General features: G+C 39.3%; 1 protein-coding gene across 1 annotated transcript in view; it reads left to right on the forward strand.

Annotated features, from left to right (window-relative positions):
* Positions 1-23,276, forward strand: part of tnfsf10l (TNF superfamily member 10, like) — a 67,901-nt gene that overhangs the window by 13,132 nt on the left and 31,493 nt on the right. The window contains exon 2 of the mRNA XM_026162602.2: positions 16,364-16,513. Coding sequence (XP_026018387.1) covers positions 16,364-16,513 — 150 coding nt within the window. The remainder of the gene's footprint in view (positions 1-16,363; positions 16,514-23,276) is intronic.

Below are 23,276 nucleotides of genomic sequence, written 5' to 3' on the forward strand. Positions count from 1 at the left end.
CTAACAGATATGTACTGGGACCACAGACAGAATGCAAATAAAACCAGAAATCTACCATTGGCATAGAGATTAATCATAAGAAGATTACCTATATCTTTAACAGTCTAGTCCTCACTGATAAGCTTAACTCCCAACCCTCATCTTCTCACGTAAAGGAAGGTTTTTAGTTGTCAGCAAGAGCTGGAGTAACTTCACCATCTTGCTTTGGATTCCAGGAAGCAGCATAATAGTAGCAAAGAATCACATCAGTTCACATGTCGAACAGGTTTTGGGAGTTGGCAAATTCTCGAGTTGGCAGCTTTAATCTTCTCATGGGGTGTTCAAGGTGTTTCTCAACAGACTGCACAAATACACAATGATTGGCTTTAACTGAATGGAGGAATTGGAGCGCATTGACAAATAGCAGCCGCGGAATAGGTTTTAAGTAGTGCCACGCTGGTGAAGCTTTGTATTGCAAGTCATACAAAAGATCTCAAGTGGTCTGGTTTTATTTAATAATGCCAGGCTGATTCAGTTCACGGCTAAAATGAACAACACGTTGAAAAGAAATTCTGAAGAGAACGTGTCGGAGCTGTGCTCTTGTAAGCAAAGTGCAAATGTACTGCACTTGTAGTGAAATCATGAAAGCTCTCAAGTAAGAAATCTGAGTATATTTCAAGGATCTGAAGCCTAAGGTCAGTCATGGTTTTAGCGACAGCTCCTGATAGCCTTTGACCTAGCAAGCAGGGAAATAAAGCAGACAGGATTTACTCAGTTATCCAGTGCTATAATGTTACATCTAGCAAATGTTTAAACTGTTCTCTGCAGGGGAGAATTTACTTTGGGAATTCTTCTGTCAAGATTTAAATAACTGCAATGTGTGCCAATTTGCTTTCTGTCCCCAAAAGTGTCCACAGTGTGGTATCGGAAACACGTTTATGTCTCCACAACATAGGTACTATAAGGACACACAAACAAACTGCACCATCCAAGTAGTAGAGTTTTGTATACGACAGTGTAGCCAGAGCGGTCTGTGAGGTCAACTGTGTGTTTATTGTGGCGGCTGGTAACACTAACAGCTACTCATGTCTGAACAGTAGCTTCGTAGGCAGGCAGTCATCTATGCATGAAAACAAAAACACAGAAATGGTGGCAATGCATTTTTACCACCAGGAATTCAGTTGAGATGTTTTCAAAGTCATTCAAAGAAGGGACACAAAAACTAACTTACTGATGAGGAAGTATTCATTAAGTACTAAGTAACTAAAGAACAACTGCTAACACAAATACAAACTAAAAACATAGCAAGAAGGGCTTCTTGGGGTTATTGTATATTACAAGAATAGTTACCCCTTTAGTGAAACTAAAGGTTTAGATTAGGACCAATCAGCAACACCTAAGTAAGAAAGTGTAAATGAATTTACTAAAGTTTGTAATACAATTTGCTCTGAAAGAGAGGTCACATTACTTCTGTGTTAGTAGCCCTACTTTCTCTCCGTGGACAACATTTAAAGCCTTAAATGATTTTACTCCTGCTTATTTGGTACATATGTTGGATATGTACACTTCCTTAATGACTAATTAATGATTCATTAATATTAGAATTTCAATTGTTTTTCTGTAAATAGTAACTACCGAAAGACTTGCTGTTGCTAATGTGTTCCTCATTTGTTCTTCAAGGGCTAATAATGTTTTTCGGAGGGTTGGTAAAAGTTGTCTAATCCTAAATAATTTTAATTAAAATAGTCATGGAAACAAATTTAGTGCCACTTTTTCTCTCTACTATTATTTAATTAATTTTGAGAATTAGGGCTATAGCGTGTTCACATCACTCCCATCTTATATTCTTTACATTGGCTCCCAATAGAGTTTAGAATTCGCTTTAAAATTCTTGTTTTAACATACAGAGCACTAAATGGCCAGGCTCCAGATTACTTATCCAAGCTTCTTATAAAATACACTGCTGCTCGTCATCTCCGCTCACAGACTCAGAGTCTCTTAGTTGTTCCCCGTACACGATTGAAGACAAAAGGGGACAGAGCCTTTCAGTCTGTTGCACCAAGGCTGTGGAACAGTTTACCACTACATTTATGTTTGCTTGACTCTGTGGATTCTTTTAAAAAACAGTTAAAAACTCTTCTGTTCAAACAAGCCTTTTGTTGATCTACATATTTTATATTTTTTACATCATTTACATTTGATCTTTTACATTGTTTATAATGTCTATTGATTTTATTGTTTATTTTAATATTTTAATATTTGTGTACAGCGCTTTGTGATTGTCTGTCTGTGAAAAGCGCTTAATAAATAAAGTTTACTTACTTACTAAGTTTACTATATGAAAGGAAAATGCACTTCTAACACAAAACCCTAAGATAACTCAGACTTTCCATGCTTTTTCCTTCTTGTGGAGCCGCCTGGACATCAGTAGAGAAAACACATCAGCTACAATTTGTACCATTATAGTAACACTTGCATAGACTCCTCTTGAATCTTACTTGCTCAGCACCTCTACACAAAAACACATTTAACTTAACACCCTTGCCCACACATGGTGGACTTGCCCACCCAGAAGCATCTACAGGACCCCACAGCAGCATTCTGACCCACTCTGGTTCCCATAGTGACATTTTCCCCACACTTGCTGTGTATTATTTGGTCTAACAGCTGCTTTTAACTGGTCGTATTGCGCACAGTTTTAGCATTCTGTTCACTTTGATTTTTCCCAAGTATGATTCATGATGGGACGGTACAGTAGTATAACATCTAATCTATAATTTGGGTTTTACTGCATACAACAGAAATGTTAAGTGGTTCTTTGGAAGAACTACAGCTAAACAGTTTAGGGTTACTTCAGGTAAAAGTATACATGTGGGCTGCTAATGATATCCAGCTGTTTGTCTGATTGAAACTGGTTGTCCCCACAACCAGTACACACATGTCAGCTGGTGCTTTCCCACATCGGGGCTTGTGTGTTCAAATATCTACACAGACTGTGTCATGAGTCTAAACAGATCAATATAAATGAATCTTTTAAAAAAGTAGAATGAAAATCATCTTTGTAGTAGTTCTTCTAACACAAAGCTCATTACGTTCAAAGACAACAAAAACCAACCAACAAACAAAAATATCTTCAAACATTCGAACCAACAGTTAAGCAGAAACTGAGATTTTTAATGTTGCTTTTGAAACACTAGATTATAGTCAGCAGGAAAGTTGTTCCACAGGAAAAATAAAATAATCCACTCGATGACCTGGATTTTAAATAGTGAGTTAGATGGACATATGCCAAGGGGCCGGAGCATTAAGTGCTTTATGCGCTATTAAATGGATTTTAAAAGTATTTTTATTTCTGTAATTTACTGACAGGACTTAAATTGTGAAGTATCCGGTTTAAATTAGGTTTAAATAGCACAGGTGCTAACTTGTCTTGTATACACCATTTTCTAGCGTGTGCTGAAATGCACCAAATCCTTTGCGAGAATCTCCATGCTGATCAGAATAAACATTTTTTTGCTTTCGCTGAGACTCGACTCGACTTTCATATCAGGCATAATTAACACATTTACTGTAAGTGTTTCTGTTGTCATTTGTGCACAGGTGCCTGAACCAGAAAGTCCTGATCTCTTCTCTTCCTCGGCTTCGCTTTTGTCACAATGTCTTTTTCCCTTTCTTTCTTCTCGGAAAGATGATGAAGAAACAGAAACTTAACCCTTGTAACCAAATCAAGCAGCAAAACCAACTTAGATAACGCAGCTCGCATAACCATAGCCTTGCATTACAATAGGCCCTGTGTCCTTATCACAACTAATCTTAACAGCTCTTTCTTTCTTTTTTTAGTTAAACAGCAATATTCTCAATTGTTTTACTAACAAGGAAGTTAAAAAAGAAAAAGGGGACACAGCCAGAAGAACAGCATGCAGGTCCGCCCTGCTTTTGTATGTCTTTAAACTTTATTTAAACTGGAGGTACTCCAAAACAGCAAAGCTGACAAAGAAAGGTCATAGTTCCACACGCTAAAGCTGGGAGTGGCGTTCTGCGTTCTCGATGGGGGTTGCGTACACTGTCACGCATATTGGCAGGGAAAGGCGTGCATGAATGCATACGCCCGAATGCACAGAGATGCATGCATACATTTGTATTGTAGCCGGCAGGTAAACTAATGATCAATAAATATGTCAAAGGCCTCAAAAAACATACTTGCTAGATAAACAGAACAGATAAGTCATCCAAACGCACATACGGGAAACCAATAAGAGCAGAAGGAAGTAACTGCCTGCGCCTGATGTCATTAATGCCTGCAAGCAGAAGCAGCCCGTCTTCTGGATAGAATTAAGAAAGAAGCAGCTATAGCCTTATTGACATCTTCCAAGCATGTATAAAATCCAGACTCTTTGTGATTTAAAGCTCAAAGAGAAACCTTTGACTTAACAGTGGGAGACGAGCTTGTTCAATTGTGTATTTATGGGCTTTTATTGGTGCAATTCATCTCTTGAATATTTATCGAATCAGATTAGGTGAAGTTTCTCTGAACATGTGTGCTGTCTTTTGTTAAAATCATGTTCGCACATGGTTACCTTCAATTTGTCTTGATTTGGAGGAAATGATCTAGTTCCTGAGTGGATCTGGCTGCGGCTGAGTATCTTTTCTCACCAGGAAACTCTGCAATAAAACACTCATTGTTTGAATGTAGCGATATATCCATCCGCGCTATACCTGCTTTTATTCTGGAGAAACTGTGGGCAGCTGGAGTCTGTCCTGGGCGCCAGCGGGGTACATATAGACAGAGAGAAAACCACATGCTTCTCATGGTCAAATTCAAAGGGAACCTGGAGAAACTGCACGGCTACAGGGTGCACTGGCAAAACACAGCCACCCGTGAACCCAGAATAGTCTTGCTGTGAGGCAATGACTGTGCTGTGCATTGCAAAGCACTGCACCACCTGTAGTAACATCTTCTGAAGCAATTATACACATGCAATGTAGCCCTGAAATGTTCTTGACATTACTTGATGTATGTGAGAACCAGTTTAACTGGACATAACACAGTCTTTAACCAACCAGCTTCCTAGTACAAAATCTGTGTGAAGTCCCACGTAAGAAAAGAAAAGGTCACTGTGTGAATTCAGTGACAGAGCAGACAAACAAGTGTTTCCAGTAGTGAGAACACATCTGGAGCAGATTTCGGACACTGATGTAACCTGAGTGACATTGTCCGAAGTTCCTTTCTGAATAAGTAGCACTGTGCCTGAATATTTGACGATTCGACAATTTGTTTTTTGGCATTTTTACCCAATACCCAACAGCAATCATGATATTTCAGTTCACATAGTAACTCTGCCACAAGATTCAATAACTTTTCATAGCTTTTTGTGACATTTTTTTTTAGACAAAACCATCCAGGACTCTGTTATACTCATGTCACATGGATCTGTGTACTCTTAACTTGTCTTTGAAGGCTCACTATTATTCTCACAGAGCCTGACTTGTTCTTTGATTGTGATTAAAAATCAAGATTTTTCAGGACCTCCCTGATTAATTTATAAAATTGCCCTTTTGGCTGCAATCAGTGGAGCTTTTTGTGTAGGAGCTAGCGGCTAAATACACACTCATTAAAGGCAAATAAGCAGAAATCGAACTTCAGAAAGATCAGAGTCAGAGAGACGTCACGGTGAAGCAAAGGTTGTTCTAAATTGGGGAAGATTATGGCAACAGCGTGATTGAAATTTAATGCAGAAGAAATTTAGGCAAAGCCGTGTGATCCGTTAAACCGATAATGGCTTTTACATAGTATTTGCGGCTCATAATGAAAGCGCTTTCAGTGCTGCACTAGGGCGACGGGGTCAGCTAAATGGCACCGAAAATGCGGTGTGAAATGGCAATATTTCCTTATCACAGGGCATGAGTGGCGATCTTGTCATTTGAACTCTTCTTCTGTTTATTCATGTCATCAAAAAAATTGTTTTGAAAAATATGGTCTCGACCTTGACAGAGTCCGCTCATCTTTACATTTTACGGCACCTGCTGCTGCTGTCTGGGGGAAATTTGCAAAGACCAAACACTGACTCCCAAATAATGACTGGCATGTCACTGCAAAACAAGCGAGTCACCGAGATGGGGAAGAGGATGTAGAGTTTACAAGTCGAGGATTGGTTTTCGTGGTTTTTAATCACTTCCATGCCAGAACTGGCACTTCCTCATGTTTTCTGATAAACAGTGAATCAAGTTCTTTTGGTCACAGTGGGACCTGAAGGACGAAAGAAGATAGCTGCCTTCCCTGAAGTTAGTTCAGCCTGAGGTTTTTCTTTTTCCTGTTTACTCCATCGATCGTTGCCAAACCGTTACTCATAGTGGATTGCTGTGTCGTTGGGTTTCTTTCTATAATGTTTTAGAGTGTTTAAGATGTTGTTGTAATTTGGATTGGTTGGAAATAAATCTTATGCCACCAATAGTCAGAATTTTAAATGATGATTGCAAATGTAGTTGCATGTTGATGCACACTTTTTTCAGTTTATCTTCTTTAAAAATGTCGGCATTTCTCCAAGACTTTCCCGGGTTGGTTACTCTCCTGAAGCAAACTGATGTTGGCATGTGAGGCCCGGCTGGGACTCATGTGGTTGCATGAACCCATGTTAAAAATGGTGGTTTCTGCTCCCCGGTGCTCTAATGATTGTGTCTTTGGCTCGAGTTTTCAAAATACTCCCCTGGAAGCTGTTTTGTATTTTGTGCTGCAATCTGGCAGGCCTCATGTGGGGGAGTGTCGGCCTTTTCTCTCCAGACAAAAACTTGGCCCGCACATTGGAGTGAGGTAGAAACTCGCAGTTTACTTCACTATTTACAATGAAAGCAGCCTATATTTTTATTTTCCCTCGTAAATACCATTTGTGCCTTATTGGCAATCAAGAGCTCCTTAGCAAAAAGATCCTGGTGTTTAACGTGATGGATTGCTGAAAAAATGGCCGGCCATTAAACGTGTAACGGACAATGCTGTCGAATAAATCAGTGTCAGCACCACCCTGGCTGCCTGCCAGATACAGCAGATAGTGAAGCTTGCACACAGTGTGCTAATAAACCTGCAGACACGCATGCCTTTAGACTGAAAACCGTCTCAAACCTATCTGTTAAATATAAAACTGCTCTTTCCCACCCATGCACAAATAACCAGAAGCTTGTACACCGATGCAAACACATGACTACATTCACTGCAGCTTTTAATGATTGCTCTGGGCCTTTTACTTAACAAAGGAAAGTGAGTAGTGGATGAAGAGTCAGACTCTCTTGCCAAAGGCTCATCTTTACAGTGAGCTGGGTGTTGCTTTTAAGTGCCGAAGTAATAAATCACCACAACGCCTACAATACTCCAGTGTTTATGACTGTATAGACTTTCTCTAAATTAGTTAAACGTGTACTTTTCTGAAGGTGTCACAACCTCCAGAAACATACGTGCTAATCATAGGTCTGAAGTATGTAAAAGCTATTAAAGCTAAAACATGTTGCCTGTTTTTTGCAGCATTTACAGATATCCCTTAGTTTCTCATGTTATTGATTTTCGTGTGCGTGACTGACCTGCTGTTTCATTGAACTTTATTGTTTCAGTGTGGTATGGTGTTCTTGTTTAGCTGTTTGTATTCAAGGAGGCGGCTTATTTCATTTTCCTTTGCATAAACCAAACAGTGGAAAGTGACATAGCCATTACTTCCAGTTTACCAAACAGCTGTGGTTGCAGTTGCTAGAAACAGTTTGGATGAGGTAGAAACAGATTTCACAGCTGTGATAAGCTCTTTCTTTCTTGAGGTTCATCCTAGCTGTGGAAACGGCTTTTTGTATAGTTAGCTATTCAGCAAGACGAAATCATAGTGTATCTTAATACTGCCAAAACAGGATACAGGCTACACTGTGAAGTGACATAAAAGAGATTTTTAAAGTTGATAAATTTACTGTTCAAACATTTTGAACGTGCGTCAGTTAAATAATAACCGAATGCACAGTTTCACTCAAAACTTTCCCTCTGGCATCTTATATGATTAAAAAAAAGAATATTTTCTTTTATCTAATGTGAAATGATTGTTTAGGCATTTTTGTGAGTGGCAAGAAAATGATTGATGGAAGCATTGTCAATTAGAGCCCCACCGATATATCAGCTGAAACTAGCTATTCACCAATATATCAGTCTTGGCATTTATAATGGCCATGACTTGTAAGACTAAACCAAGTTTATTTTTTAAAAGCATGGTCGTGTTACATGTTGTAACACGTGTTGCCAACAGTGGACAAACTGTGTAACATCAGCACCCATAAAATGGCTAAAGGGCATTTTCCATATTTTCTTTACTTTTTAATGTTTTTATGTATCTATATCGATACATCAGCAGATTGCTAATACTGGATGAGCAGGACGGGCTCTGCCTCTATACCTCACCTGTTGAGGCAAGCAACCATACCCCGAAGGTTACTGTAGGAGCCTTGGTTCACTTCTGCTTCAGAGCATTTCCTTCAGAGGCATTCACGAATGGTCTTCAAATTTGACATACAGTTTAATGAACCAGTGAAAGGCTTTTTTTTCTCCAAGTTACTACTTTCTTGTGTACTGTTGCTACTGATTCTCCTTCTGCCTAAAGACACGGATCGATTTGATGGTAATTTGTAGTGATACCATGTAGATTGCTCCCTAAAAACTAGACTCTTCCCTCCCACAGCCACGGGCTGGGGTGTAACTAAACATGATGAAGCTCGTTCCACCGTGTTGCACACTCAGTATGTTTTATTTGACTCCCGCACTCGTGTGTCTCCCTGCCGCTGTTTTTGGATGAAGTGATTTATGTGCAGTGCCACTGTGAGTGAGGCCTCAGCGGTTATTTCACCCTGCTCTCTGTCTTCCTCTACGTTCATCTTGCAATGCACACACACAGACACACACACTCTTGGATCGAGACCTCTGGCCTGCTGGATTTGAGTTACGTGGTTGCCTTCTCCTCTTCCTAATCCCCTAAAATGAGAGTTGTGGACTGCCAAAGAACTCCCAGACACACACATACACAGTGAAACACAAAATTGTAGCTTGGTTTCCAAGTGGCCCTCTGAGATATTCTTTTCAGGCTTTGGTGTCCCACCGAGGGCCAAGCATACACACAAACGGTCATGCACATAGACACACATTCACTCAACTGCACATATGCACACACACACAGATGTACATGCACACACACAAAAACTCTCACACAGGGGAGGAAACAGTGAAGCATTGTTTGCTACTTCCTGAGAGAGCCGGCATCAGGATCACAGGAGCTCTGTCAGCCTCTCTCTGAAGCCCAGGCATCTAATTGAGTATGGACAGCCATGAGAGACCACATGTCTTTTGGCTAAGCACGCTTAAAAAGCGCATAGATCACTCATAAATGCATGTGTTTGTGTGTGTGATTTTCCACTCGTTGCAGCGAGGATCAGTTCCAAAGGCAGACCAATGGGGAGTGTATCCCAGTTTAGCTCTTGTGTCTGGAGAACAGTAGTTCGCCATCAATTATTCAAGTTCAGGTTCAGCAGTAAAATAACTTTTTGACAGGCTGAGAAATGTTTTCTTTTTTCCTGTCTTTGTTTTTAAGCAGTCTGCTGCTGTACCACAAAACTGGCAAGAAAAAAATATGATTTGGATGTTGGTGTGCAGAGATATTAGTCAAGCTACAGAGTCGTTACATACCTTGTGCTTTATTACATTTTAAAGGGAAAAGTGTAGTTGCACCATGTCAATACAGTTGTCAGTACAGTATACATTTCTACTGAGTTACCAGTCTTAGATATGAGATGCGAGCAATGATTACTATGCCATCTAATTTTAATTTTGGATTGTGCACTCATCCCAGGGCATCTACTGAGGTTTAAAATATACTCCAATATATTCTCTATACTACAACCACAGGCCTGAGGGACAGAATGGAGGGTTTTAAAGGGTCCTGAAGTGGTGTCTATGTACGACAAGTCGTGCATTTCAAAAATTTGTCAACAGGACCAGAACGAGCATTATCTGGTGGTGCAATATTTAGCAGAGCAAAAAGTCTGTGTTTCTGTGTCTTTGTGTTTGACTCACAAGGACAATTAATCTTCGCTTGACTCATAATTCTAAACTGATCATACATACATAGAACTGTCCCAAAGTCTTGAGCCACCCCTCACTTCTTTATATTTTGGTTGGAAAATGGGAAATACATGCAGTGATTTATTACTTGGTAATACAGTATATAGGACACAAACAGAGCTTGTATAATTCCAACAACCTTCAAAGTCAGTATTTGGCATGACTACCTTTATTATTTAACACAGCCTGAACTCTCTTAGTCAACATATCTTGTAATTTCTTTAAGTAGTCTTCAGGAATAGTTCTCCAGGCTTTCTAAAAGACATTCAGAGTTGTTCTTTGGATGTTGTCTGCCTTTAGATGATCCCACACTGGTTTAATAATGTTGAGGTCTGGGCTCTGGGGAGGCTAATTCATGACTGATAGTGTTTCATTGTGTGTTTTTCTATCCACGTCGGTTTGTGTAGGAGTGTGTTTGGGATCGCTGTCGTGCTGAAAAATTAGGCTGCTGCCAATCCAAAGCTTCCAGATGGTATTGCAAGTTGGATTAAAATCTGATGGTACTTTTTGGCATTCACAGTTCCATAAATTTAGACAAGGTCTCTAACACCACATGTAGCCTCAAACCATGACACGGCCACCACCATGTTTTACAGATGGCTGTATACACTCATGGTTGTACCTAAATTAAAATGACTGAAAATGGAGCTGGAGAATTATTGCTCTCTTTAAAACTGTGGAAGCGACATATGAAGAAATGATGGGTGGCTCAGAAGTTTTGCAGAGTACTGAAAATTCCAGTATATTCAACTTAATTGATGGTAGATTATTTTTTGCCCAATGTCCTCGACTAAACTACCTAACAATTCAAAAAAATCACCAGCCTTGCCATTTTATCACAAAAACAAGCAGCAGTTACAACACACACACACACTCAGAAAAAAAGACTCCATCTGACCATTTGCGCACAGGAAAATGATTTTTTAATTGCTCCATTAAAATCTTCAAAGTCAGTTTTGATATGGTTTTGATGTACTAAGTGTGTGACACTGGAAACCACAGTTCATGTTGTGTCTGATAACAACAGTTAAAGCTGGTTTGTTTTAGTCGTCAGAGTAATTGTTTTCTAACTTTAGCTGCCAAACTGTAATCACAATAGAAGCACAGGGTCCAACGCACTGCAAGTACGTTTTGGAAAGACAATGATAATGAACCCATTTTTCTGTTTTTCTACAAACTTCTGCCAAAGAGTTTAGCCAGATGTTTCATCTCTTAGTCCTCTTAGCAAGGCTGCCTGAGGGTGCATTACATCACCATGTAACCTGGATTAACAAAATATATTTTTTATGATCCAAATATATTAAAATTAATCTTCATCGCAGTTTTCAAATGGATATGTCGCGATGCAACAACTGTCAGGGGTCTTTCCAAGGAAAACAACATCTACAGACTCTCATATCTATTTTTCTTTTCTCTTGACAAGCTAGCCAACATTATACAGTTATATTTGAGCAAGTTTAACAACACAGTTGAGAGTTACAAAAGATTTTTGCATGTTGCAAATGCTTTTAGCTTTTGTTGGTTTGGATTGGGCTGCGGAGGGGGCCCGATGGACTCATTGCTTAGGAGCCAAGGGAAGGATAAATGATTGATGTCAATACACTGAGAAAATACTTTGCTCAGGGGATAAGTGCAGCAAGACCAGAATTTAAGACTGTTTGTGTAAAATATATCATATGGCTTCAGAGAAAATTAAAGTGTGCGTTCATAAAATAATAACAGCAAAACTGCAAAGCAGATTACATGCTATCAATAAGATTAGAAACCCTCTTTAGACCATTGTTTAAGAATTAAAAGTAATTAAGTCTTTGTCAGAAGACATTTCTGCAAATTGTAAAGAAGTAATTCTGTCCTCTCACCAGCTTATTGATTTGTTCTTGTCAAATCACAGGGGTGTAACTTATTCCTGAAATGATAGCTAATAAAGGCAGTTTTGCAATTTAGGGGTTTTGGCAAAGAGGATTCAGGAACTGGCTGACAAACTGCTGTCAGTGGAGAAGTCAGGATGGATGAGGGGAGGGACCTCTTCATAATGCTCATGCTTAAAAACCTGTGGAGCCGTTCCAGATGGATGTTCTCAGGGCATGGTAATGATGTAGGGGCTGATTCCTCCATCTCTAGAGGCCTGCATGTCCACACTGGCCTACAGGAAAAAAAACACACTCACATTTTCTTTGCTTTTCCAACAGCTTTAAAAGGATTTTGAGTTCTGGAAATGACCGATGCAATCGCTTAAATGAAGAGTTCGTTTTAATATTATGGTTTCAAAATGAGTAAATGAAAGACAAACTGCCAACCAACAGATCGGAAGAATTTGGTTTACACGGACAGATCAGACAATTAGATTAAGTATTTATGGAAAGATCCTCCAGGGGAACCAAACATGGAAAGCAAGAAAGGCTGTGCTTGGCTCTGTGGTGGTACTGGCTCCCAGCTGAAGCCAGACACCAGCCAGCTTTTGCATTGTAATCATGAGAGCTACAGCACGAAGACTCTAAATAAATGTGACAAAATTTGTTCCTCCAACCCATCTCTCAGTTGGGACTGGAAGTCATTGGGTTGTTTGTTCAAACAATGATCTTTTAGTCAGATTGCACAGCATTGGGCAAAAATCAGCAATGTTGGTTTGCTAGCTGGTCAATCCACTATTGGTCAGGTTGGTCTTCACTAATGTGTCTGAACAATTTTGTAGAGACAGCCAACATTAGCCAATGTTTCAAAGGTTTTATTCCACACATCTGCATCACCTACTGAACGTGTCGGTATCAGTCAGGTCGGACAGGTTGTTTTTTCCTGTACACTGGGGAAATTAAAGTACCCTAAACAAAGTATCATAGCTTGCATTTCCATGACTTCTGTAAGGTCCCTTAGATCTAAGTGGCTAAAATTTTGTTAACAATTTTCTTTTTTTTCTGACTGCAGAGATTTGTCTGTGGAGAGGTATTTATTATTTATACATAACAGAATTCCAGCTGAGGTAGTCAAACCTTCAGTGGATGGTTCATATTGTCCTGCAATTTCATTGTATGTGTACAACCGAAAACCATCCATCAATCCATCTTTTTCCAGTTTCCCAATTCTGGGTCAATTACCCAATGCCAATTGACACAGAATCAGAAGAAAATGATCACAAATTAAGAAAAGCATATGCAATCATAATTGGAGGTACATACAGTGGTAAATTGATGGTAAGTTGTAAGTGCAATTTAAATACCTTTGGGTTATTTCACATTCAGTTAGTTTACTGCAAATTACAATTTGTTTCTTTTTAAATATTCAAAGGTTTAGTCCTAATTAGTGATGATGTCATCATTTCTCCACTGAGAGGACGTAGGATGTTTTTTTTTCACACTTAACTTACTATTAGTTTAAATTCAGAAACAAATAAGTGCATTAACTTTGTGATAATGTTTCTGTGGAAGCTCAGTTTGGCCTCTGGCCTCGTTTCCATCCACTAATGGAGCAGAAAGATTACTTCTAATCCTGTTTTTAGCTCTGTGCACTGATGTGCATGGGCTTTATCTCTTCACTAACATGGACAAGACTGTTTCCCATAATAGATCAAACACTCCCTACCGGCCCTGTCAAAACTTAATGGACACACATGCTTGTGTGCAAACACACTTGCAAAGCATGGTCTGTAAAATCTTTTATTTTTATATACAAAGGAACTCCTTAATAGCAATTAAATCCTTCAACCAGATCCACCAAAGCAGGGAGTGTGTTTTGGCAAAGGCGCCAGAAAGAAAGGCAACTCACTTTCATTCTGTTTCGTGTGCTGAGTGAGCTCAGATCCACTCATGCATGTGTGAAACTCCCTATCACTTCTGCTGTCATCACTCCTCACAATGCACGGGGTGTCTCTGCCCATACTCCACTGTCAGCAGTTTTTGTTGGGATGTATCCTGCTTGTATTCGGATGATCTAAAATGACCTGCTGTGCTTCCTTTTCTCTCATCGCAATGGTGAAAAACAATAGAGAGTAGATAGATGAGTGAGTTTAAGTCACTTCTCAAAGAAAGACGTTTTTGAGCCAAGTCTTCAAGAGTGACGCCAACAGTCACAAATGACCCTTAAAGTTTCACAAAACGCTTAAAATGAGCGTGTACTCTAATTAACTCAGCGGTATGTAATTTTGTGTGCGATTAAGTTTAACCTCATCGCATGCAGAGAATACCATTAAATGCCATTAAGTTAAAGGATTTGCACATTTTTACCCTCTGCAGGTTTAAACAAGGAATACGTGGGACTTTTTTGGTAGCTATTTTAAGAAGACCTTTTATGCATTTCCTTATTTTCTGCCTCATATATATACTAGTACAGCTCTCAAATAACAGGGCCAGCATATAAAATTAATTCCTGCGAGCCACAAGCACCTACTTGAGGCTGCTCAGTTTCATATAGTATAATATGTAAATAAAAAGCTGTACAGATAATCTTAAAATGCTGAATTAGACAAAATGTGGCTACTTTGAAAGAGTTTGTTCTGTAGAGCTACAACTTAAATAAAAACCTTGTAGATCTATGTGATAACTTCAGATGTCGACTTGTTTTTTACAGGAGAAACAGTCAAGTTGCAAATGCTCTCCCTAACAGTAATGTATCCAGTGAAGACTCAACTTTCCATTAGATATTTTGTCTTCTTGTCCTTCTCCCAAAAAGCTGTCGGGTTCATGCTTGTGTTGCTACTGACACCGTCTTATATGAAACACAGGTTTTTGGGTCATGCAAAGGTCAGATAGGTCAAGAAAACCTTTTTGTCAGCTTTGCACATTTTGTAAATTTGACTGTAATGGATAATAAGAGCCTCTCAAAGTTGACCTCAAACTAGACATAGACTTGTAACTGGAATGTGTACCAACTGGAACCGCTGACATGTGTGTCTAATTAGACTCATTGGGATTTGTCCTTGAATAGAAGTGAAGTCATTAGAGACGTGAGTCATCTTTTGTCAGGGCTGGGCAGCAATGTTGAGATGTGGCCCCGGTGGTCTTTCCCGTAAGGGTTCTGTCCTTCTCACTTGGTTTGAATTAAATTGCCCACACAGTCGCAGGAAAGGGAGACAGACGTTTGCATCAGCATGAGCTGGTGTGGGAAAAGAAAAGGCAGGGGATGGAAAAGAACACAGAGGAAGAAAAGGGGTTTCATTAGAAAATGGAGGTCAAGCAGAAAGAAATTAATAAAAATACAGAGGAGGGTTGAAGGAGGGCAGGACTGTAATCTCTCTCCTCATCAGTGCTTGTTACAGAGTCATTAACAGGGCTTTCAGATCGTGATGCCGACAACCTCCCTGAAAGATATCCACACACGGATACACACACTTACACATCTGTGTGCATAACTCCAAAGCTAGAGCACCGTAGACAATCTGGTTCCCAAAGATGTTTTATTTGACCCATGCTGCCTAAAATTACATGAAAACATTTCTTATTTGGGATGGAAGTCGCTGCCAAACAGGAGGCGTAGCAAAACAAACAATTTCCCCTCTGCCCACTGAGGAATTGTTGATTCAATTGTCTCTTATTAGACTCCATATGTGTGTATGTCTGCACACATGGTAAGAAATGTTCACACTAGGAAAAACCCTTTACTAAGTGTTGTTGCATAAGTACCTGCATTTCAGTGGTGCACCTGTGCCAAAATATTCTCGTTACATTTGGTCTCAGCCTACAAATCAATCCGAGACGAATGCCATTTCCCCCCCAAACACTTAAAAAAATGCACAAATTCTAAAATAATCCTCAAATTATTATTTTATCCTAGTTGTTATTGCTTCTGATTGACTTTTATTTACTTAAACCTGCTTATATCAGTTATTTCCATCCTTGAAAACCTGCAGAAAGGTTTGGTGCCTCAAGATAATGTTGCAGAAAAAAATAGCAGAAATTAGAAACACGTGCTCAAGGAAACTGACAGCACATGAGCTGATGCTCTGAAAATGCTGACAGAGTGATGATACACAAGAGTATGACTAACTGACGTGCATAAATATCAAGAGTAAAGGGAAAGAATAAATCAATTTAAGGATGTTTATGGACCCATGTAAGCGATCAGAAATGATTAATAAGACTTGATTTTGGGATAGTTATTGTGGAAACAGTTGTGATAACGATTGTCTTCTAGCTACTGACAAATATTATATGATACGCTGGATCTTTGGGTTCCGCATCTCATGAGGATCAATTTGCATCAAGAATTACTGTCATTTAACAGTCGTTTAACTTTCTCTGTTTTTGTCTCATGTTTGTCCTATAGGTGCGTAGCCAGGGAGTGACAGAGGAGTTAAAATGCCTGAGTTTACTAAATGCTCTGGATAAGGACCAGGACATCCCAGATCAGCTAGCCCAGCTCTTTGGCGAACCCTGCATCAAACTGGCCGAAGGCATCAAAGCTTACATCTCCAAGGTAAGAGATGGAAGGAAAGGAACATTACATTTACCATGCATCAACCAAATGAGTAACAATATTATTATGCAAAACATGTTTAATAAATTGATTTAAAAGATTTAATTGCCTCTCGTATTAGGGCATTGTTTTTAGTTTTAATACAGCCTTCAACATTGTAGGTCTATTAGTTTTCCAGTGCCGATATTATCTTGAAATAATAGCTTCACACACACTGACGTAAAACTGCCTCAGTTTGCATTCTTCCATTAATACAAATCCAAAAAGTGCACTGTGCAATACTTAGCTATGTAGCATGTATTTTGGCAGAGTAGTGTTGTCTTAAATCAAAAAAGATTGAATGATAAGTGCAATGTTTGACAGTGACTCAACCTAACTACTGCGTGTATCTCACAATTGCAATTTGTCAAACACCTGAACAAACACAACACTAGTTCTTTTACATTAACCCTCTGCAACCCAATAAACTTCTAATAGAAAATTCCAGATTCCCAAGAATTCTGAAAGAAACTGGAAATCTGATTGTCACTTCAAACACCTAAATATATATATAACAAAAACTACTGGAAGCTATCACAAATAGCTTTTTCAAACCATATCTGACCACGTAAGATTTGTGCCTTTGTATGTACATCATCTGAGTTTTTCTTTAATAAAGAGTTTGATTAAATTCTAATATCAAATGAGAGTTAATTGGCTAATTGCCCAAGTCTGACAGTGTTAGATCCACTTCAAATAAAGTTCCAGTCACTGGTGTTAGCAAACACTAGCTAAGACCAGAAGCAATAAACAAACTGTTGCAGAAACCTTTCTGTTGTCAACAGCTGTTATTGTGGTACAGAGTACAGACGGTAAAGACTGCAATGAAAACTGCATGAACCCAAGTAATGCCACAATATGTTAAAAGTTCATATTTAAAAAATATATATACTCTTGAATGCTAGCCAGTTAGCATTAACTTAGCTAACTAGCAAACATCATTGTGATGACATCACCAACATGACGTGCACACTCTTAATGTGCTTAATATAAGACTAGATATCTTTTTGAATATGCACTCATGTGCTTAAGAAGGGCAAGTACAGAAGTAGAAGGTTTGAGATACACTTAACATGTTATAAAATTGATTTCAAGAATGCTAATTTAGTCAATGGCTATTGTGTATGTCTGGTACTTTGTATAAAAAAACCCAACAACGAACAAAAGTTAGAATGTAGTATTGCTCATTCAAGAAAAAATATTGCAAATATACTTTTTGTAGACTGGATGGTACATTAAATGCATCTTTACCAGCTAATACTCATCCAGTACTTTTCTGAATGATTATCTTTATATCCCATTAAGTTAACTGATGAAATCCAGATTTGAATTTTTAAAGCCCTCAACTAAAAGTTTTTAATGTTGCCACTAATGATGTGAGCCCAGACAACTCCGCTGACCCTGGGTTAAAGACCAGATGGAGCCTGGTTTCAGCATGAAGGAATCTGCACAGTTACAGTGAATTTAGAAACATCTGCAGTGACTGATGCAGAACTGGAACTCTGGCTGGAAGTAATTGGGTGTATTTGTCATTATAATAGAAAAAAAACTTCAGCTCCAAGGGAGAATCACTCAATCATCAGATAACTATATATGTGTATAGGACATGTGAGTTGAATTAAGAGGAATGGACAGTTTCTAAAGATACCATCCAAGGTTTTTGTCTGAAATATACACAATGTCCCACAGCATCTGACAGCAGTCCACTAATATACAGTATGTGTAGTAAATGGCTAAATGGCTTTTACTGAGTGACAAGTTTCAATGGCCTAATAGCTGTATCCAGAACAGATTATTTAAATAAACCAATCGTATGTGTGGCTCTTGTGAAAGCTTTCCGACTCTAAACTTTTTTCATGGTTTAATTGGAACTCATTGGTTGTTCATTGTACTCTCTATTACTGAAAATGGCAGGATGTTTTGCCATTCTTTCAATTTTACTTCATGGTCTTGGCTTTGTGGTCAAGTGTACCCTTTCAACAAAAAAATAAAGAAAGAATACCATATCAGTCATATAAATGTCTTGGAAACCCAGATGTTTATGATGGATTAAGTGAAAGGGAATCATTATTAGTACTAGAAATGAGAGCGCTGTAAGTAAAACACCTAATTTTTCTAAGTTTGTGCTCAACAGTCAGAATCCCTGCATGTTTTTTTTATAGTTTGGCTTATTTTCTTTGATTCTGTGGCAAGTTTATTGATAGTATTAGTAGAGATGAACCTTTGACCCAACAGACTGTCAGGTGTTTATAGAGTCATGCAGTCATCACAACACCAGTCAATAATTGACTGCATCAGGTGTGCCACTGGAGCCTTAATCCATTTATAATCTAACACCGCTGTTTTGCTAGACGTTACCATATGTAACCTCTATCTTACGCAATTCTGTACTTGTCAACACAAGCTTGATTTGAAAAGCTTGATTTGCAAATGTGTTTTTTTTTTGCATGTGTTTGCCTGCCAAATGTTTGGTTTAAACCTGTTTGGCCTTTATCATTGTAATCTGTAAAACTGCTCTCTTAAAGCACTTGGGCCAGTCAAACAAATGTGGGCAGTGACTTGCAGGCAAGATTCTTCATGCAGGGTTGTTACAAATTCTTGTGTTACTGAAAAAATTGTGGATTTTGTGCAATGCCTGATGGATTTTGTGCAAAGCTTGCATTCTCTGGTCATCATTTCGAAGTTGTAAAATGATGTTCTTTTGTTTGCAGATTGAAGAAAGGTGTGTTGTTTTTTTTCTTTTCCTGGACCCACAGCTCAGGCACTAGAGGGTTTGTTTATAGAACTGATAAAACTTTGTGGGAAGTCTTCATCTCTTTCAACCATATTCAGATTTTAAAATGTGGTCTTCCTTGACATTGACTTATTAGAAGTGATTATACAATTGTAGTTTTATATTTTAACGATGAAAAAAACTCTCAGTTTGTTTGCCTGCAAGCTTCTCCTACATGATCAAGAGTTGAGCAACCAAAGCTGGCACACAAGTTCATTTTAGGCCCCTAAGGGTTCTGTGGAGCAGGGAAATTATTTTACTGCTATTGTTAAATAATAAATATAATCTGCAGCATGGATATTGCATTCAGGGGCTGAACAGTGTGTGTCTTTCAGAAAGGCTAAAAGTCACAGGCTGACAGGAAACAGGCTTGCAGAGAGTTTGCAGAAGCAGGAAGTTATTTTGAGCAGCAGGCTAAGACGAGGCTTTAACAATGTAACAGATAGCTTTAAGAAGGCCTTAAGATGTTTATGATGATGTTAATTTTGTATTTCAGATGCAGTTATAACTATTTTATACACAATGCATATCTGTGCTTATTAAAGAGTTGGAGCTCGGTCAATTAATTGGGGGTTGGAAGCTTTGTTCGGCGCGATGTCCGGACAATCTATTGTGCAAGTGACTTGGAGCCATAGAAGGAATTGCAGTACATGCTTACAAAACACTTATATATCAGGTCATTTTATATTAAGGTTTTAGTAGAGGTTCTTGGTTAAAACATTTATTTAGTAGAAGACATACATATAGTCTCAGTGAGCTTCTGGTCTGGTGAAAGGTCAGAAGTGCAACAGGTGAATTGAGAAAGAGCATTTGAGGACGAGACACAGACAGTTAGTAGGTGAAGAGGTGACACAAAGAGCATGTGAGGTCAACATACACACACACATGAGTTAGATTTATTTAGAGGAGAGATTAGTCATGTCTCGGTAAGAAAGAGGAACAATTCACTTTAAGACAAGAACGGAAAGTACCAGCCATGAAAATAGAAGATGATCTTCTGGGTTAAAAGTCATTGTGGTGTTGATCTGATCTATGTATAAAATGTATCTGTGACGCATGAAGGGGCGTCAGTAAATCAAACCCTGATGCTATAAAATATCTGTTCATGCTTTGATTAAGTCGGAGATCACTTGCTGTCGGCATACAGAGTGTTCTTCCCACACGTGTGTAGTCATTAAAATCATTGTTTGACCAAGACCTTCTGGACCAAGGGTGGTTTGTACTCTCCTTCCTCAATTTTGAACCTTAACAGTTCTTATCTTTATCAGATATTAAGACAGCATCATGTTTCCTAGCAACCAACAGGCTAAAGTTAACAATTTCTTTGCTTATGCACCTAAAAGACCATGGAAAAGCTTAGTATCATTTCGTTTCATGGCAGTAACTTGTCATTTATATTCACAACATATGAATTCTATTTACAAAATATTGAATTATGCTTAATATGATATGACGTCATTGTTTTGCCTAACAACGACCTAACGACAGACTAACGTGACATGCCAGAAAATACTGCTGCATTCACATGTGCTAGTTTGTGAAAAACCTCACACGTGTCATGAATCATGCTTTTTTTTCTACACTAAAGCATTAAAACTACTGAAGGGTGAAATGAAAAACATTGACCAGATGGGAAACCTTGCATACTGACAGCTATGTAGATGTTACTTTGACATACACCACCCACCTAAATATTGGTGGAGACCTAGTACACTGTGACATTTCAAGTGAACTCCCCGATGGCACTGGTCTCAAGCCACAGTACAATGCATCCTGCTGCGATCTGATGCACTGACCCTGCTACAAACTACCCAGACCCCATCCTGAGTTGTGCCAAAACAAGCCAAAGATCGAAACCCTCAAACCACAGGGCCCAAAGTAGCTGCTGTTAACCTTCTGGCATTGGATGCCCCAGGACACACCGGAATGTCATATGTTTATACCCCAATGAATATGATCTGTTTTTTTGACACAAGAGGGGGGGGGGGGGCTGCACAGTATTTGTCCAGTAGTTTTCCCACATGCCAGACGATGTGGTCGACTGGCATGTGGTTTCCTTGGGGCTCAGAGGTCCAAACTTGGCCACCACATAAGCAATGTAGACCACCAATGTAAGCCCGCAATACAATTACCCACACAACATCCCTGCTGTAGGTAAACAAATTGCAGCTGACACACATTAACGTCACACTCGTCTCAGTGCATATGTTGAATCAGCTTCAACATACCAGTGACTCCAGAGAGCCCTTCGAGAATCCCACCACTGCTCTCACACACACACACACACACACACACACACACACACACACACACACACACACACACACACACACACACAGTCATTCATAAACCCACTAACCCACTCCACTGATATAAGTCCTCCTCTTGCAGACATTGCCAACAGGACTTTTCCCCTCAGTCTGAATGTCTGGACGCTCACAGCAGTATATCTTCAGCCCCCTTAGTTCCTGTTGCCCCCACTCAAAATCTCTTTTTGTGTCTGGCTTACATTCTACCTTTTTTTTTTTTAACCTCTTCACCCCCTCCTCTCTCTCTGCTCTACTTGTATGAAACAATCAGAGAGTGCTGCTCCATGCCCCTGTGGTCCTCAGTGGACGGGAACAGGAATGTCTAGTTTTTCTCCAATGCATAAGTGGATAACAGAGAAAATGCAGGCGGGCAATCGCTGGTGACAAACACTTAAACATGTTTACATCTCATTACTTCCCTACAAATGCTCACACATGCAGACACACGTACTATCGTGCTAATTGAAACCCCCCCGGAATTTTCCTTCGGTTCATTTGTAAGCCATTGGAAGCCTGTCCACTTTTACTGATTCCTTCGAGCTGGTTTTGAAACTCAACACGTTCTGTTCTTCTTCAGCTCGCGTCACTAGATTGACTTTTTAAAGAGTGGAACTGGTACGCGAAAAAGCCAAGATGGTGGTTAAATCAAGCTGGCAGACCAAGGAGGCGCCATCCCTTTTCTTATAAAATGTTCCAGTGAAGTGACCGGAGAACCAGAGATGAAACTCCAAAGTTTTGTTGCCATTTTTTTAACAGATGAATGGAGAAGCTGGAAAGCAGTTATACATTCTCAATTATGACAGCTTTACAACAGCGAGAATGTCATATAACAATCAGACTGTGTCCTTGAGACAAACTAAAGCTAATCAGTAGCTTTCACAGGAATCACAACACAGTTGACTCAGAAAAACAAGCGTCCACCCCATCATGCCAGACAGTTTAAGATGACAGCAGGGTTAAGCCAAGAGCTCTGATGGGAACGTCGTGATCTGTGTAGCACAGGGCAAAATATACCCACTTATCACCTGACTGTCAGTACATTAAGAGGCTGAGAGCTCTTCCGTTAGTCTCAGAGTCAGTTTCCCATGCTAAACTAGTGATTTGCTAAGCCTTTGCGATTCACACAGTCTGCTTCACTGAACTGACTAACATTGAGACGTTTATTCCTCCTTCTCCTCCTTCAACTGATGACCACAGCAGGTCTTTGTGTAAGTGGAATAAAGCAAAAAGTCACTGCCAAACAACAAGCACAATTCTATATGACAAAAATAGGTCACGTCTGACCACAGCCACTTATAAGGCATGTTGTTGGTGTCTGTAAGGCACACCAGCTGTTTGCAGCTAACAGGTGCTGGAAGCGAGGAGCTTATCGCGGATCCTCACTGCAGCCACTTAAAACCATTTGGTGCTGCACTCTTTTGCGACATGTTGACATTTTGTTGACTTTTATTACTGTGCTTGCGTGAAAATGCGTTAGTGGGTGATGTCCATTTAAGTGCATAATTTAACAAACAAACGCACATGGCAAGAGGACATGGTTAATCTTGGATAAAGATTATTAAAGAGATATTTGACAAGTCCAAGGTAAAAAAAAAAAAAAGATCTCTAGTTATCCACATGAAAGCAAAAAAGCTATCTAACC

This window comes from Astatotilapia calliptera, chromosome 3 (genome assembly GCF_964374335.1).
Source record: "Astatotilapia calliptera chromosome 3, fAstCal68.1, whole genome shotgun sequence".
Classification (NCBI taxonomy): Eukaryota; Metazoa; Chordata; class Actinopteri; order Cichliformes; family Cichlidae; genus Astatotilapia; species Astatotilapia calliptera.